The 20,450-nt window shown below is 38.7% G+C and overlaps 1 protein-coding gene across 2 annotated transcripts in view; it reads right to left on the bottom strand.

Moving 5' to 3' along the window:
- MRC1 (mannose receptor, C type 1) overlaps positions 1-20,450 on the bottom strand; it is a 115,045-nt gene that overhangs the window by 69,114 nt on the left and 25,481 nt on the right. For both annotated transcript variants that reach the window (XM_010859989.1, XM_010859987.1), the window contains exons 5-7: positions 14,424-14,537; positions 7,795-7,941; positions 2,550-2,735 (exon numbers count right to left, since the gene is read on the bottom strand). In XM_010859989.1, the coding sequence (XP_010858291.1) occupies positions 2,550-2,735; positions 7,795-7,941; positions 14,424-14,537 (447 nt within the window). The remainder of the gene's footprint in view (positions 1-2,549; positions 2,736-7,794; positions 7,942-14,423; positions 14,538-20,450) is intronic.

The raw sequence follows: 20,450 nt of genomic DNA, 5'->3' as shown, positions 1-20,450 counted from the left end.
AATAAATGGACTCTCTTGGCATTTAGCACTTATTAGTCTATAAATATAAATGAATCCATCATCACTGTCACCACAAAATACCAGAAAAACCCAAACAAACAAAAGTTAGAATAAAAAACTACCAGGTATAGATATAAAAGGTAATCATTCTGTTCTGAAATTCTATGAAAAGCATCACTGATTTTATCAAGAATTGTAATTCTAAAAGTTCTAAATAGCATAAGCATAAATGGGATAAAATTGAAGGCCTGCAATCTCACAGCTAAAATCATACACATTTCCACATTTTTAAAAATTGGAGGCATACACAATTCAACATGTGTTTAAGTTATCTCCCTGGAATTCCATCATGGATGCTTGATCTATGTTCTTTAAACAGTTAAATAAAATTATTTGTCAACAGATTGTAAAGATGTTGTATTAATAGTAGAAAGTGAGAAATATGCCACATCTTATAGGAATTTCCCTAAATGGTGTAGCCTCTTCCTCCTAAAAGCTGTCACTCAGCTTTGCTTTTGGAGAAGTCCCTGGCTGGCCCAGTGTCAGCCCCAGCAGATGTTTCCAGCACCATGAGGCATGAATGGCTTTGCCAAGATGATCCCTTTTCCTTTCACTTAATTTGGCAGATCATGATCTGTGAGCAGCAAATACAGGCTCCAAAATGACCTCATGTAACTCCTCAAGGTTTTTAGGTTCAAGATCAATGAAAACCTAAACTCTCAAGTCCCACAATTATAACAGAGTAATGAGGGTCCAATAAACATTTTTCTCACTAAACTCTTCTCCCATCTAGCTTTTGTAGTTCATACGCACAAACTTGATCCTATAAAATATATTTAAGATGTGAGCATAATGTTGTTAGACAAAGTTTTTTGTAAATCTGTTAAGTAAACTGTCTTAGTTAATGGAGTCAAAATTTATATATGTAGGTTCCAACTTATCCACTGTATTTCCATGATTAACATGATAGATATTGTCTCAACTAGCTAAAAAAGGTTTTCTAGGCTTTTGACTCAGAAACAATTTTTTTTCAGAGGTTAAGGAGGGAATTTTTTATTAAAGTGTAGTTGGAAAGTTTGACATTTTAGGAAAAGAAACACTAATTTTAACTTTATTACTTATTTTTTATTAATATTATTTGCATGGTTTTAAAGAAATAAATCTTTATCAATAATAAAAAGGGAAGTTTCTCCAGTGAAAATTTACTAATTCTCTAGCTGAGTTTAAAAGCAACCTTCCTCATCCAAATTCAAAATAAGTACAGCAACAAATATATAAGGTTCTCCTTTATAATAGACCATATTATATAAAGTAGAGAAAATTTGCACATTAGCCCTACAGCCTCTTAAACTGTTTTCCACTGACTCACTTGAAAAGTTTATCACCTACTATAAGCATCATGCCATCTATGTCGTGATATTATTCAGATATCTTGGTTTTGATTACATTATTATTGTGTAGTCTAGGTGTTTCAGGATAGGTAAATATAGAGTAATCAAGAAATTTACAAGTTAGTCGAACATCATCACCCTACTAAATTCAGTGAGGTGAGCAGAGGAGGAAGGATTCCATTCAGCCAAGCACTAACAGCAGCAGTGTTGGGGATCTTTTGTACTTGTCTGAGACTAATTCATCTCATCTGTTTGTTCACTGTTTTTTTCTTCTCCCCTACCCCCACTCCTATCAATTTTCATACAGTAAGTGTCAGGAAGCATTCCCAGCATCACCATCATCCATTTCCTCTTGTTTTGCTCTCTGGAAATGAACAGGTCCAGCTATTCAGCAATCTCATCAGTGGAAGAAGAAAATGATCATCATTTAATCAGCAAGTACCACGGGGTGTCCATCATTATTATATCCTTCCTCACCCTCCTCCTCTTCAGGATAAGCATTCTCAAGTCCTTTACCCACTTTTCAATTGTTTCTGATAGAGCCAATTTTTGAAAACTTTACAATATGTTAGTTTTCTATATTTTCTACATTTACTCTGTATCTCTTAGATTATAGTCCTAAAGTGGATATATGAATTACTTCAAAAGGTTTAGGCCACTATCTAACCACTCCAATCAAACATCTTCTTGATTTTTCTGCTCATCATTCTAGCAGCATCAGCTAGATTAACAGAGAAAATAAACTCCAAAGGATGAGATAGTTCATTTAGAGACCTTTCCTGTGAGAGAAAATATCGGCCTTAAAATAGAAAATACCTCCACACACACAAATTCCAATAAGTGAAATATTGTTCACAAGTTTAAAGAAGACTGCTCTAAATCCAGGTTTTATATAGAAAAACAATATTTTAAAAGCTATGCATAAGCTGATTCCTTGTTAAAGGAAAAAATCAAATGTTCTCTCAGTGATAGAAATTCTTTAAGTTACTATGCAATTTTTATATTTTAGGCATAATTAATATTTGTCACTAAGTTTATTGAATTGTTAATTTGAATTTATCTAGATTATAAAATTTAACATTTATGATTAAATTTTCCAGAGACAGATTGTAAGTCGGGAAGACAAGAGTCAAGCATATTATAGATGGAAGTTCTTACCATAGCCCAGCTGAGAGATAATAAAGTCAAATTCCTCAATGCTGTGGATACTTGCTAGGTCACCACCCTCCTTCCTACATGCTCTTAAGGCATCTCTTTGTATTTTCTTCTCCTCTCTGTAAATCTTGTAACAGTGACCTGCATATGGCCACCACTGACTTGGGCAGTTGGTAGGCACATCACTTTCTAGAAAAAAAAAGAGTTTGGAAAACACTTTAAAAGAGTTTTAATTGTAACAATATTTTCTATTAATAACATTCTCTATAGTAAACAGTTCATTATTATAGGCAAATACAGCTAATAGTTATTTTCTGTTTTTTGGCATAGGTATTCATAAAATATAGAGAAGAATGTGTTTGATATTAGACTAAAAATGATATGGAAGCCATCTTTCACTATAAAATGAAGCCAAATGAGAAATCTCTTTTACTTTTCAATTATGCATACAAGGCCACATGAAGATACAATAGATTATCTCTTTTTGTATTTTATCATCAGTAGACCTGTCCTAGCCATGTCCTATAAATATATTGGAGGCACAGATTTCAAGGGGACTTTCCTGGTGGTCCAGTGGTTAAGAATCTGCCTTGCAATGCAGGGGACATGGGTTTGATCCCTGGTTGGGGAACTAAGATCCCACATGCCACGGGGCAACTAAGCCTGTGTGCCACAACTAGACAGTCCGTGCTCTGCAACAAAGATCTTGCATGCTGCAACTGAGACCCAATGCAGCCAAATAAATAAATCTTTCAAAAAGATTTCAATTTACTTCTCTTCTATGGACATTAGGGAGCCACTCATTCCTCAGAGGGGGGCAAAACTCATAATGCAATCAGGAGAAAAATGTGTTGACACAGGGCACAGAATGGGTAGGAGGTAGGGGAGTCACCAAGGAGCTTCTGAAACCATGGTACTGTGAGCTGGCCACCTGTGCCTCTGAACCAACTCACTGCCACTGACTTTCTCCCAAAAGATGACATGTGACATTGCAGAAATCACAAGGATTTCAATTCCAAAGTCTTTCAGCCAAAATCTGAATTTGCCATGAGCAAATCACATCACATGAACCAAACTATCCATATATATAAAAAATTATAAATAATATTAATACTAATATTAAACTACCCATCCTCACTGTGTTCTTCTGCACTGGAAAACATTTGAGATAATATGACTATAAATTATAAACATGACAACAATGATGATTTAATCAAATCAGTAATAGTGACCAATATCCTATTTGTTGCTACTAACAGTTAGGGTCAAATTTCATAACCTTGATGATTGATACATTACAAACATGTACTATAATAGTAATGAGTGGGGGAAGGGACAGTAACAACATCTGAAGGCAGAAAACTCACTTTATTTGTCCCCATACGTCCTAAAATGACATAGGGCCTGGCACAGAATAAATGTGATGAATATTTGTCAGGAAAATAATTGAAGTTATATTTAATACACAAAGCTTATTATTACCATTTTATGGATACTATTTTAGAGAGCAACTGAGCAATATATCCTGCTTAAAGAGGAACTATATTGTCAAATAAATGTCAATCTCTATAAGTTTTATATGAAATATTCTCAAATGTACTGCCTTAGTAAAGTTTCAATATAAGGTATCTTTGTCATTTGATGCATTGGTCCAATATTCTCTCAAAGTCTGGGACTGTTTGCATCACCTTTGTATAAGCTCAAGATTTTGTGTACAATCATCATTCAAGTAAATAGCAGTCCTGATATTCAAACATTGTATTATTATAACAGAAAAATGCATATGTTAATTTTAACTAGAATATAATTGCTTTACAAGGTTGTATTTATCTCTGCTATACAACAGTGGGAATCAGCTGTATGCATACATACATTCCCTGCCTCTTGGACCTCCCACTGCCCTCATCCCATCCCCTAGGTCATCACAGAGCACCGGACTGAGCTCCCTGTGATATGCAGCAGCTTCCCACCAGCTGTTTTACACATAGTACACGTGTCAGTGCTGCTCCCAATCCATCCCACCCTCTCATTCCCTTTCACCCCATATCCTCAGGTCTGTTCTTTACGTCTGCATCAAAAAATGCATATTTTTAGAAAATATTCCTTGTACACAGTTCCAGTAGTTACCAAGAAAAAAAAAGTTTAGTATTTCTCTGGAGCCCTCTGGTGGGATATTTTAATTTTGCTGCCCAAGAAGCTGAAAATAATGCCAGCATATTCTAAGGGCTTCAAAAACTAAACAGATAAACTTCTAAAATATTAAAAAATATGAGAACAACCAATGAAGAGGGGTTACCTGGGGCAGACACAAAAGATGGCTTGTTTCTCTAGAGCAATGCTATCTGATTGAGGCATAAGGAAATCCACAAATGGAAGCCACCTATGGAATTCTAAATTTGCTAGTACCCAAGTCAAGAGAAACAGGTAGCTTTCATTTTAAATATATCTTATTTAACCCAATATATTCAAAACATGATCATATAGTCAATTAAAAACAATGAGGTAACTTTTTTTGTCATGCTATGTCTTGGAAGTCCAGTGCATATTTTATACCTATAGCATAATTCTCTTGGAACTAGCTGTGTTTCATGTGTTCAGTGATCACATGTGGTTAGAGGCTACTGAACTGGACAGTGCGGCCCCAGAGACCCAGGGATCATGGATGAACAGGGTGGCACTGCAAGGACAAATAGCACATGAGGTGGAACTCTTGCCCAAGAGAGTCACCAACTGCATGTGCTTCATATTCCTCTTTGTTTTTTCAAACTCAGGCTTATTTGAGTGTATAAATAAGACAGAATGCTAATCCAGGAAGTACAGAAAATTTAAAAACTAATGGAAAGTGAAAGTTAACAAGTGAAGTAAGGCATGTAACCCAGCAGGACTTTATGGGGCCTTCAACAGACCCCACTCCCACATCCTCAGCTGTAACTTGTCTCTGAAATACCTAGACAACAGTGTCTTCTGAGTGTTTAATAAGTTGTTTTACAGATGCTAAAACCACCACCAAATGAAAGAAATTAACTACTTGATTATCATGGGCATGTAGCCGTCAGACCTGTTGGTGCCCAAGGATTGATAATATTAACCCCTGTGACCCTGCCCTGATACCTCACCATCAACCAGAGAATTGTACTTGAGCTTATCACATACCCTGCAATCCACCTCCCTTACCTAGCCTTTAAAGATGCTTTGCTGATCTGCTGTATAGCACAGGGACCTCAGCTCAGTGCTCTGTGATGATCTAGAGGGGTAGGATTGGAGGGGCAGGGAGTTGACAATGGAAAGGAGACTCAAGAGGGAAGGGGTATATGTATACATATAGCCAATTCACTTTGTTGTGCAGCAGAAACTAACACAACATTGTAAAGCAATCATACTCCAATGTAAATGAATAAATAAAAACGCTTTGCTGAAACATATTGAGGATTTAAGTGTTTTGCACACTAGCTACCCTAGACTCCTTGCTTGTCACCTGCAATAAACACTGCGCTTTCCTTCACAGCAACCTAATGTCAGTACATTGGCTTTACCGTGCATGGGCTAGCAGACCCAAGTTTGGTTCGGTAACAGGCCTTGAAGAGATACAAGAATAATGGACTGAGTGCTTGACAATATAAACAAGTATTCACAAGGAGAACAAGTATTATTAGTATTTCTACTTAATCGGTAGGAAACTATAACTGGAGGGTTAAGGAACAAAGTCAAGTTATAGAATTCTGCCTACTATACCAGGGATGATAAAACCACCATTCTCCTCTTTCCCAAAGTGGCAATTCCAAATCTTCTGAAGGAGAATTATATGAGCTCTTCCAAGAGGGAGGATTATACTATTTATCATATGGAAGGAAGAGAGGAGATGAAATATAAAAATTACTGAAATCTCTCTAAGGCATGCCCACAGTTATAAGGGTGAACCTGTAAAATATAATCAAACCCAATAACAGGACCTTCATCTATATCCATTGGCAATCTCTGCCATATTTGTATCCATTAAAGTTCCAAACACACCTACACTCTGCCTCAGCAATTCCACTTCTAGGAATAATGAGACACATGAAACCACATAGGTATAAAATTATTCACTGTAGCATTGCTTATAAAATAAAAAAATGGAAGTAAACTAAAGCTCCATTAGGAGAGGACTAGTCAAAAAAAAATATGGTCTCTTCCTGCAATGGCTAATGTACAGCCATAAAAATGAACATAGAAGCTATTTATGTACCAGAAGGAATAACACCCAACATTGTTATTAAGTGACAAAAGTAGAGCAAAGTGTATTATCTGCTGCTATTTGTATAAAACAGACAAAAATAATTACAAACATATTTATTTATATAGTCATAGAATAACTAGGTAAGGATATACACTCAGACACAGTTATTCAGAGAATAAATGCATATTTGAATAAGACACTGGAGGAAATTATTATTTATCATGTCATACCTTGGACTTTCTAGCCATGTCAATCATATTTTAAAATAAATGAAATTGCTTTTAAAAATCACAGAGAAAAAAAAAGTCAAGAATGCCACACTATCAGATTTCCCAAGCAGAGAACATACATACATACATAAGTCTCTTTGAAGTTTTAAGTGTCTCTCCAAAACAGCTGAAGGTGAAAAAAAGTGTAGTTAGTTCGCTTTTGCTTAGTTTGAAGAAGGAATGCAGTTTGGCCTTGGTAGTTTAATTCTTCTATAAAATTATAATAGAGAGCATAATTGCCCTTTTTCCCTCTGGTCTAGCCTGTATATAGAATTCAGTTACTACTTCTGGGATGTTTTACTATATTTCAGTGAAGACTTCAGTTTATGTTAAACAAATATCACTGGCTCCCAGATAGGCCATTACATAGCAAGGACATAATAAAACATCCTTTTCAGATATTGATTTCCTAGCTTGGACTTCAGTTCTGTCACATGTGCAAATTTTTTACAGCCTATGAGTATCTTTTTCCTCACTGAAAACACATGAATAATAATACCTACCACCTAGGGCAACTGTGAAGATAAAATTTTTATTAACAATTATTTATTTATTAAAAATTTTTTATTAATGGTTTTGCTCCTGCTGGAACACCTGAGAACACTCTGGAAACGTTAGCAACCAAGACAAAGACATTTGTAGGAATATCATTAAGTTGCCTTCATAAATGATCGATCAAACCTGTCATTGCCGACAGTTAGGACTAGACTGTCATTTGACCTCTAAATTATTTTATGTACTTCAGATCAAATAGATCACTTACCTGAGGGGATAACAAAAGGATTTAAAGTGGTGTTGCCTTTTTTGCAAATATAGCCTAGTTTCTGAACACACTGTAGATTTTCCCATTTAGCATTTTTTCCAGGATTAAGTGACACACAGCTTTTTCCTGGTTCTGCTGATGGACTTCCTTTGGAGAAAAAAATAAAATAAAATTAGGATTACTATAGTTGACAAGTAGATAGTCCCTCACAACCTCATGTGTTTATCCTTGGCATTTAATGGATCCCCAGTTTTTTGCTATACATTCACAAAGAAATATTTACTGCCTACAGAGCAAAAGCTATGTTGGATACTATTTGTTTTTCCGTTGTTGGTTCATCCCAGTACTTAAAATGTTGATTATACAAGTTTATTTCTTTGGTTTTTTTAAGACTTTTTTTTTTTTGATGTGGATCATCTTTAAAGTTCTTATTGAATTTGTAACAATATTGCTTCTGTTTTATATTTTGGGTTTTTTTTTTTTGGCTGCAAGGCACATGGGATCCCAACTCTCTAACCAGGCACTGAACCTGCACCCCATACACTGGAAGGCAAAATCCCAACCACTGGCCCAAGGAAGCCTCAGTAAGTTTACTTCTTTGAAATTACTTTTTCCCCTGACGAGATCAAATAATAAAGCTAAATCTTAAACCCTGAACAGTTTTCACACTGGGCTATTTTATGTATGAAAGTTAAAGTTTGAAAGTGTTAGTCACTCAGTCGTGTCTGACTCTTTGCAGCCCCGTGGACTGAGCCTGCCAGAATCCCCTGTCCATGGAATTTTTCCAGGCAAGAATACTGGAGTGGGCTGCCATTTCTTATTCCAGGAGATCTTCCTAAACCAAGGATTGAACTCAGGTCTCCTGCACTGCAGGTGGACTCTTTACCATCTGAACCACCAGGGAAGCCCCTCATTTTATGTATGATAGCGGGGTAAATAACAAGAGTTTGTTGTGTGGATCCCAACAAACTGTGGAAAATTCTTAAAGAGATGGGAATACCAGACCACCTGGCCTGCCTCTTGAGAAACCTGTATCCAGGTCAGGAAGCAACAGTTAGAACTGGACATGGAACAACAACTTCCCTATTCCTTCCAAATAGGGAAAAGAGTAAGCCAAGGCTGTATATTGTCACCATGTTTATTTAACTTCTATGCAGAGTACATCATGAGAAATGCTGAGCTAGATGAAGCACAAGCTAGAATCAAGATTGCTTGGAGAAATATCAATAACCTCAGATAAGCAGAAGACACCACCCTTATGGCAGAAAGCAAAGAACTAAAGTGCCTCTTGATTAAAGTGAAAAAGGAGAGTGAAAAGTTTGGCCTAAAACTCAACATCCAGAAAACTAAGATCATGGCATCTGGTCCCATCACTTCACAGCAAATAGATGGGGAGACAATGGAAACAGTAGCAGACTTTACTTTTTTGGGGCTCCAAAATCACTGCAGATGGTGACTGCAGCCAGGAAATTAAAAGACACTTGTTCCTTGGAAGAAAAGTTATGACCAACCTAGACAGCATATTAAAAAGCAGAGATATTACTTTGCCAACAAAGGCCCATCTAGTCAAAGCTATGGTTTTTTCAGTAGTCATGTATGGATGTGAGAGTTGGGCTTTTAAGTTGAGTGCCAAAGAACTGATGCTTGTGAACTGTGGTGTTGGAGAAGATTCTTGAGAGTCCCTTGGACTGCAGGGAGATCCAACCTGTCCATCCTAAAGGGAATCAGTCCTGAATATTCATTGGAAGGACTGATGCTGAAGGTGAAACTCCAATACTTTGGCCACCTGGTGAGAAGAACTGACTCATTTGAAAAGACCCCAATGCTGGGAAAGATTGAGGGCAGGAGGAGAAGGGGATGACAGAGGATGAGATGGTTGGATGGGATCACCGACTAAATGGACATGAGTTTGAGTAAACTCCAGGAGTTGGTGATGGACAGGGAGGCCTGGCATGCTGCAGTCCATGGGGTCGCAAAGAGTTGGATACGACTGAGCAACTGAACTAACACAATATTTCAAACTAGCCATATTCTACATAGTCAATACCCTCCCAAAAACCTAAGTCAAACTAACTGTGAGGACCAGCTTAGAGACTAGCTGGACATGGGAAAATTTTCTAGTTAGAAAGAAGAGGCAGGAAAGATGGCAATAGGAGGAGAAAAAGAGAAGAATGTCACCAAAAATGCAAGTCCGTGTGCCCCGATGCACAGGGAGGACAAACAATTCTAAAAAACATTGGAGTTTGGAACAGAGAATTGTTTACTGTAGGACCATGTAAGAGGATAGGTGTCTCGTGCCCCCAAGAACCCCAAAGTTACTGAAGTCCCCACTTAGTCCATCAGTCATGTCCAACTCTTTGCAACCCCATGGACTGTACCCCGCCAGGCTCCTCTGTCTGTGGGATTCTCAGGCAAGGGATCTCCGACCCAGCCTTTGAACCCCCATGTCTTGCATCGCAGGCAGGTTCTTTACTGTCTGAGCCATCAGGGAAGCAAATCTGTACCAAACAAATGTTATTCTCTGTCCTGATAAAAAAAGGCACAACTTTGACTCTCCAAGGTCCCAGTCCTGGCTAAGCAGAGGCAGAGCTCAGTTGATGGCTCCCTCAGGACCAGGTCCCCTGACTCTGCCCAGCTGTCATCTCTGAAGGGAGCTAGGTATCCAGCCCAACTGGCCCTCAGGCTCCTCAGGCCACCCAAAGAGGGGAGACCAGGTCCCACAGACTGTGACCCAGGCAGACTGCCACCACCACGAGGTCACAGAGGCAGGAACAGGGAGAGGTTCGCCACTGCCTCAAGGCCCAGGCCAAGGCTAGTGGCTGGCCTTGGTGGGGGCTCTGGAGCCCAGCAAGACACAGCCCCCAGCCCTCTGGCCCAAGGCCAAGTGAGTGAAGGGTCTCAGGGAGAAGACCGCGATCCACCTCAGACCACCACTCCACTGTTGTCTGAATCTCCTCACTAACTGTCCTTTTTTGATGGTTGGTTGCTTGTGGGAAGATTCCACTGAGGCACTGACCAATGGCTGAGCAGGACCTGTTGCCTGGTTACAGACTACAGAGTAATGACGCGCAGCAATGGCTGCTGTGCTAAGGGCTGTGCTTCTCTGCATGCACTTACAGGAAGAGCTGCTAGAAGTAGCAATGTGTGTTCAGTTGCTTCAGTCATGTCCATCTCTTTGTGACCCTATGGACTGTAGCCCATCAGGCTCCTCTGTCCGTGGGATTCTCCAGGCAAGAACACTGTAGTGGGTTGCCACACCCTCCTTAAGGGGATCTTACCCACCCAGGGATCAAGCCTGCATCTCCTGTAACTCTGCAATGCAGGTGGATTCTTTAGCTAAGCCAGAAGCATAGAGGTAGTAATATGCCACCCTAAATGCTGACAAAGTATTCCCAAGAGCTCAGACTCTCTCTCAAGATTTTAAACTCAGCCTATTGAAGAATATTTTTAACAGCTAACCTCTCATCCCATTGCTTACTAGAAAATGACTAAAACACCAGGTCAAGTCAGCTTGGCGAATGCACTTGATACAAGGATCAATACCCACATTTCTCATGCTTTTCTATCACTTTAATATATGATGTTAAAACCAGGACTGGAAAAGCTAGCTTCAGCTCCCAAGACAAGACAGGATGATGAGTCACACTTTCTTTATGACTCTGCTTGGTCACTTCTGACATGTATACAAACTGGGTCTGGGCCACACTTTCCCTTCCTGCAAGATGGAATCACATTACCTGCTCCATAAAACCTTTGTCAAAAGTGTTTTGAAGTTGCTTGAATAGCACAGAAAGAAAAAACTGTTAGTGATGAGGATAAACCTTTTTAAATGTGTTGGTATTATGGCCAAACTTCCACTATAACTGAACTAACAGATAAGGTACCAGTACTAGAAAGAAACTTTCAAGAAACAATATTTCACAGCTAGTAGTACTTAACTAATATATAAACTATTAAATCATAGTGATATAGCTATTTACCAATAGAACACCAATACCAACTTTAATATATCAATTATTTGTCTTAAATGGTTACTATAGTTACATATTTGCATTCACACTTCCATGTCATTTATATAAAATATTGTTACTTAAAATGTAGATGCACTTTAGTAGATGTATTACTTCGGAAGTACTAAACTGAATGCTGATTAAACAGTTTATACAATTAACCACTTCTAATATCCCACAAGGTTTCTAATTTTTGTTTGAAGAAACTCTCATTTCAGAAGTTGATTTAATCTCAAACCTACTTCTCAGGAATTTGATTTAGTAAGAAAGGACATCTCTTTTCTCATTAATATTCTAATTTTATTCCTCACTTTCACCGAAGTTAACCCCTCAATTTTCTCACTGAACTCTTAGAATGCAAATGGTTAAATCTAACAATAACTGTCACTTCAAACTGAGTAATAAAATGATCTAACAATCTATAACAATTAAGCAGCAAAGAATAAACTCTAATCCTCCAATAAATAATTATTATCCAATCATCTGACTGAGTCAACTGGAAGTCTCCAATTTAACTTGACTGAGTCAGAAGGCAGACAAATCAAATTCTCACTCATAAAAAAGCACATCTTATATTCCCCTGCAGCAACGCTTACTTCCCATATCCAGAGGAGAGCAGAGCTAATGCTAATGACAGACTTGTGACCATCGTGCACTGAAGCAATACATTGAAAATCAAATTGCAGAGTAAAATCTAATGTTTAAATCAACATGTCTCCTCTAAAAAATCCCCTCTCACGTTTTAGCATATTCCAAATATCACCTACTTATTTCAAAGCTTTTCTTTTTCTTTTCAATATCATAAGACTGTAACATAGAAAGTGGAGAGTTTAATTCTCTAAGCCAAAAGCAAAAATCATTCAATGGCTTTAAAAAGAACTCTGATCATATGAAAAAACACCACACCAGTATTTTCCATCACAGAAATGATAAATAGACATGACCCATCCTTTCCCACACCTACTGCAGACGTCACTAATCCTTTCCTGCACACTTTCCTAATAAATCAAGATTAGTACAGGATGGAATGTGGGTTGGGAGTTTAGAATCATACTCAGTAGAGAATGCCTCAGGGGTCCCCAACTTCGGGGATCTAATGCCTGCTGATCTGAGGTGGGGCTAATATAATAACAACAGAAGTAAAGTTCACAATAAATGTAATGTTCTTGAATGAACCCAAAACCATTACTCCTCCTTCTTGGTCCATGAGAGAACTGTCTTCCACAAAACCAGTCCCTGGTGTCAAAAAGGCTGAGGACCACTGCCTCAGGAAGTGACTAACAAGGGTTGGTATTGGTGGATAAGATGGAAGACTTTTTGTCATCACCGGTCCTTTGTTTTCTCAGAATAATTGCTGTATATGTAGTTGCATCTTTATCATTTAGTCTCCTTTTATATTCTGTTATCTCTCTGTCAAAGCTATGGTTTTCCCAGTAGTCATGTATGGATGTGAGAGTTGAGCTGTAAGAAAAGCTGAGCGCCAAAGAATTGATGCTTTTGAACTATGGTGTTGGAGAAGACTCTTGAGAGTCTTCTTGGACAGCAAGGAGATCAAACCAGTCCATCCTAAAGGAAATCAGTCCTGAATATTCATTGAAAGGACTGATGCTGAAGCTGAAACTCCAATACTTTGGCCTCCTGATGGGAAGAACTGACTCATTTGAAAAGACCCCGATGCTGGGAAAGAATGAAGGTGGGAGGAGAAGGGGATGACAGAAGATGAGAAGGTTGGATGGCATCACCAACTCAATGGACATGAATTTGAGTAAACTTCAGGAGTTGGTGATGGACATGGAAGCCTAGCATGCTGCAGTCCATGGGGTCACAAAGAGTCGGACATGACTGAGCAACTGAACTGAACTGAACCTCTATGTTATGACAATGAAGAAATTAGTTCAGAGCCTTCTCTGCCCTTCAAAAAACTGGAAAGCTATTGCAGGCTTGATTGTCCCCTGTGTTTTTTGACAACTAAACCACAAATTGTTAACAAAATTGTTCATGAATGATAATGCTAGTATGGAATATTACAACCTGTGGCTGGAATTATTTTTAATCCAACTCTATTTAATTAAAAACAGGAGAAAATGGTGTTAGTGTAGACTTTCAGATCATGATCACGATGACAGAAATATGGCAAATATCTCATGGCTCAAGATAATGAGAAATTCTCCAGCCCAAAATAATTTAAATTTCTTAAATTCATAGTGTGTTAGATGTAAACAAATATGCATAAAATCTTTGAATATAATATGTAGCATTATATATTATATAAATATCTCATAAATATAAAATAAAATATTTGAATATAATACCTAGAGCATCAAGGATACTCTGAGAATATATACTTTTGAGTCCTGTATTGATTTGTGCAATAATCCTTCCAGACAAGTCCTTTCCCCAGAAAGCTGGAATATCCTTATAATTTCAGTGTATTCGAATCTAGCTGGCAGGTTTCTAAGCAAGGTAAGAAATGGACTGCATTTGATGAAGTCTCCCAATTATGCCCTTCGTGATCTACACGTGAGCTGATGGAGATCTCCAAGGTACCAAGATAAATTAAATGTATATGAATTCAACCAGCTTAATCCCACCGATTAAATCAGACACGCTTAATCCTACCTGGTAACCAGTTCAAATATCGGAACGGACTGCCCCCACTCCACTGCCATCCACTGTTGAAATTTAGACTGTTTAGTCCAATCCAGAGTCCTGAAGTCAGAGAATTGGTTAAACCTATAAGACAGAAGCAAAACAAAAACTGTCACTCAGAAAAGATGGTGAAATAAAATTCAGAATTAAGTACTTGAATCAAAATGTATTAGAGAGAAGTCATGAAAATCATGTCTTGCAAATCTCCTCTGAGTAGCCTAACAACCTAAAAGCAAGTACAACTGTTACCTCCACTGGTAACATCTAAGTTAAGAACATAGATAAGCAAGGAATGTCCTTGTTGGGAGTCTAACTCAGATATGACCAGGCCTCAGCCCCCATCATGTTGATGACTATTACAGGATCATGTGAACATGCTTTTAATTTGGAGAAGACTCTCTCAGACTATCTTCAAACCAAAACATGTTTAGTACATTTTAGAGAAAAAATAAGATTGATTTTGTATAAAAGTCACCATTTCCTATCATGAGAAGTTGAATACATATTTCAATCCATCACTCTTGTTACCCTGCCCTCATATTTCAGAACTTACTCTCAGAATCTTTTATTGATATTTTTAAAAATCAATTTTTTCCTCATGAAGATGATGATTAAAATCTAAACACTATGTGCTTGTTCTCCTACAAACAATGTTTTATTTAGGTAGTTGCCCGTACGTGCTTACTTGCTTCAGTCCTGTCCGACTCTTGTGACCCCATGGACTGTAGACTCCTCTGTCCATGGGATTCTCTAGGCAAGATACTGGAGTGAGTTGCCATGCCCTCCTCCAGGGGATCTTCCCAATCCCGGTACCAAACCTGGGTCTCCTGCGTCTCCTGCATTGCAGGCAGATTCTTTACCATTGAGCCACTGGGAAGCCCATTTAGGCAGTTAATAAATCCTAATTACAATGTTTCAAAGTCTATGCTTGGCTTGAGATGGAATAAAGAACAAAACAGAAGCAACATGGACCTCAGCCCTCCTATGTTAAAAAACTCTAACCTTTTATTACTTATAACTTAAAAAAAATTAGATCTGTTGTTCTCTATATATTCTTTTTAGTTGATTAAAGAGTTAATGATAGCATATTGAAAAGCAGAGACATTACTTTGCCAACAAAGGTCCGTCTAGTCAAGGCTATGGTTTTTCCAGTGGTCATGTATGGATGTGAGAGTTGGACTGTGAAGAAATCTGAACACCGAGGAATTGATGCTTTTGAACTGTGGTGTTGGAGAAGACTCTCTTGAGAGTCCCTTGGACTGCAAGGAGATCCAACCAGTTCATTCTGAAGGAGATCAGCCCTGGGAGTTCTTTGGAAGGAATGATGCTAAAGCTGAAACTCCAGTACTTTGGCCACCTCATGCGAAGTGTTGACTCATTGGAAAAGACTCTGATGCTGGGAGGGATTGGGGGCAGGAGGAAAAGGGGACGACAGAGGATGAGATGGATGGATGGCATCATGGACTTGATGGACATGAGTTTGAATGAACTCCAGGAGTTGGTGATGTACAGGGAGGCCTGGCATGCTGTGATTCATGGGGTTGCAAAGAGTCAGACACAACTGAGTGACTAAACTGAACTGAACTGAAGTGGCTCAATGGTAAAGAATGCATCTGCCAATGCAGGAGACTTGGGTTCGATCCCTGAGTCGGGAAGATCCCCTGGAGAAGGAAACAGCAACCCACTCCAGTGTTCTTGCTTGGATAATCCCATGGACAGAGGAGACTGTCAGGCTGCAGTCCATGGGATTGCAAAGAGTCAGACATGACTTAGCAACTACAACCACCACTTCACGCTGAATTAGAGTTGACAAAAAGTGCAACTGACAAATTTCAAACTCTGTATTAAATATGTCACTTAAACCTGATGGGTATCTTCCACAATTTTTTCTCTAATGTGTTTGTAATTTCATAAAAAAGATTACCAAATGTTTTTAGTATTAATACACAAAGCATCAATTCCACATGCTAAACTTTTTAATGTTTAATTATTATGCATGCATTGTCTGAAATGGTTAATACCTACTTTTAAACTTAGTTATAAGACATAGTAATGTCCAATATTACACCATATTTTTCTTTTCTATACTGTGGTCCAATGTGTTCTCCAGCTACCACCATAGGAAACTGGCAAAAACAATCAGAGTAAACAAGCCAATTTCACTTCCTGTATCTTATTTCAGTTCTGCAAATCCTATTTGTGCACATGCATAGTTATAAATCAGTTTCAAGAACTGAAGATTTAATTGAGTGTCCCAACATTTTTGAGGGCAGAAGTAGAAGAGACAATGAAGTGACGATGGGTGATGTAAGAATTGGCTGCTGGGCAGAAGCCGTTAACCCAGCTGCTGCTGCTGCTGCTAAGTTGCTTCAGTCATGTCCGATTCTGTGCGACCCCATAGATGGCAGCCCACCAGGCTCCCCCATCCCTGGGATTCTCCAGGCAAGAACACTGGAGTGGGTTGCCATGTCCTTCTCCAATGCATGAAAGTGAAAAGTGAAAGGGAAGTCGCTCAGTCATGTCCGACTCTTAGTGACCCCATGGACTGCAGCCTACCAGGCTCCTCCGTCCATGGGATTTTCCAGGCAAGAGTACTGGAGTGGGGTGCCATTGCCTTCAGCAGATAATGTGAAATCAGATTGCCAGTTTACTAGAATGAATTTTCTAGAACAAGGGGCTGTTGACATCTAAATTAAGAATTATCCTTCATGCATTGGGGACCATCAGATCTTTGCTTATTTTGTGAGTGAGACCTGGGCAGAGTGTAATGGAAAGACAGAGCTGAATTCCAATTCAGTTATTTTCTGAACATCTGGGATAAGGCAAAATTCTTAACTCATCCCCCCTTCTGTTACTTTGTCTATAAAGTGAAGACAGTAATTCTTATTTACCAGTTTTAGCATCAGCTTTAGAAATAAAGCTGTGTCTGACACACAAAAGCTGTTTAATAAATAATAGCTGATTTGATCTCAGAGTCATTAAAGAGGCTTATACCTTTGTGTCAAATGAAATTTACTCTTAAAAATTCTCACATAAAATAAATCATATTTTATTTTAAAAGTATAACTATTGTATTTGTGGCTTTTAAAAAATTTTAGTGATCTACTTCCCAGAATGGAATGAATGACAATCTCCTACTCACACCTTCATTTTCTAGAGTCTTCGCCAATTTATGCCAATAAATTCCAAATGTCATGAATACCTTCTTTCCAGAAAAATAAAAGTCTGTATTAATTTTTAAATTCTCCCTCAGACTCCTTTTGTCCCCTCATGCTTGGTATTTCTAACTTAAGGAAAAGCAGGAGGGACTTCCCTGGTGGTACAAAGGTTAAGATTCCGTGCTTCCAATGCAGAGGCATGGGTTTGATCTTTTGTCAGGGAACTAAGATGCTGTGCAGTATGACTAAAAAAAAAGAAAAAAAAAGAAAAGGCAGGAAATGCTACACATCTCATTGGAGAAGTCATTCTTACCCAGATTTCAATTCAAATTTGCTGACTGAAATTCCAGAGGCTTGGGTGAGATTCAGCTAAGTATCTGAGGTGAACTCTGCCTCGAAATCTCTTTGGGCTTGTTTGCTCCCCTGAGGACACAATAATAGCCCTTGCTGATTAGGGAAGCATTTCCTGCAGCCAGCGCCTGATAGCAGAGCTGGAGCCAGAAATGTGGAAGTGAGCGGAGGGCTGGGGCAGTGATGCTGTCCTGCCCACGTGGCCCCTTTGCTCTAGGCAGCTGGAAAGAGAGTCCAAAAGTAACCTGTACTCTGTCCCTTCGCTTCTGGAAAGCCAGAAAACAAGCAAAACTCAGAAGAGTCAAGATAACACAACACACAAACAGACTCATTAAAAAAAAAAAAAGCCAAGTGAAACCATTTCAACTGATAGAGTTTTCTCTCACCCATGCAAGCCAGCACACATCACACCAGGATTGTCAGCTCATCATTTCTCTTCCTTCATCATTTACATAAATTTCATCTATCTCGGTCTGTTTTCCTCTTCTCCTTATCTTGATACATGGTTATAAACATTAATCCCTCTGTACTTTGTCCCAACACTACATACAAAGGCCCCAAAGACCAACACAGACCAGGACAACACCCCGGTGAGGTCACAGCGCTTTTCGGTCTTCAGTTTCCTTACTAATGCCGGAAAGAAAATGGCGGCTGCAGTTACACTACTAGGAAAAATGTTACACTTGGTGTTGTCAAAGTTGTACTTGGTGCCTAACTATTGCAATAAAGCTTTCATTACAGTGGAGCCAGTTTTCATGATTTAGTCCTCAGAAATGGGCAAGAAGCAGAAAAATCTTTCCTAATAATGCCTTGTATATTTCACAAAGTTGTACTAAAATATAACGCATGTTACATTTTTTTCTACCTAAAATAGGATGCAACCAGCATCTTGAAATTCAGTTTAAAAATAGTAACTTATAGGAGAAATGTGTTTCACTTGATGGAGATATCATCCAAAAAGAGTTGGAGAAAGCAAAGTCCTAGATAATGAGGTAAGGCTGGGGACAACTCTGTCCCCCATACCAGGTAACACACACTTTCTCCCTTAACAGATGATATCACTGCAGCATAGAAGCCTCAGGTATTACCCCCAAGATCCCCCAGCTTCACAGATCAGGGGCTCAGGCAGTCAGGCTCCTAAGTCTGTGCCCTACACCTCTGAGCTCTGCTGCCTGCTGTCCAGGCAGATGGAATCAGTAGGCGTTTTTGACACAGCGGGTACTGAATATAGTGTTTTACCAAGTGTGGTCCTCATCCACTTGCCCCAGAATCACCTGGAAAACTGATCATATGCAGATTCCTGGGCTCCCACATTACACCTACTAATCTACATTCTCTGGGGGTGTGCACCCAGGCAGCTTCACTTTAACAAAGTTCCCTAGTGATGGATAAGCAACTTCACACTTAAGAACCATTGTCTTCTTGCCATAAACTGACCACTGGTCCAAATGTGAGGCTGAATTTCTAAATAATTGCTTTTCTTGTGTTGCATCCTCATTTGTCAGTTAGCAAATATTCTTCAATACTGTCTTCCTTGGAAGGTTCTGCTGTGAATCTCTCTGGGGGTGGGGACATACCTAGTCACAAGACATCCCTCACTTTCAGCCGTCTGCCCCTCCAATCCTTTTTCTACACAGCATTCAGTTTGCTCTCTCTGTGGCATTTAATGATAATTTGTATTTATTTGTTTGTTTTCTTGTTTATGTGTTTTCCCCATTGAACTTTAAGCTCCACGTGGACAGGATATGACTGGCTTTGGTATCATTATGTCCCTAAGACCTAGAACAGTGCCCCATGCACAGATACCACCTTGTAGAATGATGAATGAATTTAAAACAAATGAATATTAGGGGAAGTAGAACATATATAAGTAACTTTTATAAAACTGGTAGACAAATAAGAGAAATGCAGACAGAAAGGGAGAAGATTGCCTTTCAACTGGATAACATGTGGGGAATCCCAGATACAAAAAAATGCCATGGAAACAGATGTGGAGGTGAGAAAGTATGAGACATTAGATGAGAAACCCAAAACTTTTCTTTTGTCAAGACTGTGAAAAGCACAATGGGGAGCAGCACTCAGTGGACAGGTGACAGCCCTTGGAAGTCAGGCAAAGATGTGTTGTTAATTATTTGATAAGAAACGAGAAGCCACTAAGGGTTTTTTCAACATGGTGGTGACCAGAACAGAGATAGATTAAGCTAGAAGCAGGGTCAAGGTGAATGGGAGGAGAGACTCTAGAGCAGGAAATGGGGGATGCTCTTAATCTCATACTTATTTCTGGTCCTGATCTCTCTGTTCCCCGAGTGTGGATTACAGAAGTTAAAACAGAACTTCTCATCTCAAGCAAACACTAATTCTTTTCATTTTCACATATAAACCAATGCTTAAAAAAAAAAAAATTGTAGAAACAGTAAGACCTGAAAACCAGTAGTCTGGGAATTTGAGAGCTAGGAGGTCAAAAAAAAAAAAAACAAAACCAGCTCTT

The sequence above is a fragment of the Bison bison genome, unplaced genomic scaffold, assembly GCF_000754665.1.
Source record: "Bison bison bison isolate TAMUID 2011002044 unplaced genomic scaffold, Bison_UMD1.0 scf7180017864461, whole genome shotgun sequence".
NCBI lineage: Eukaryota > Metazoa > Chordata > Mammalia > Artiodactyla > Bovidae > Bison > Bison bison.
This window is presented reverse-complemented; position numbering and strand designations above follow the sequence as displayed.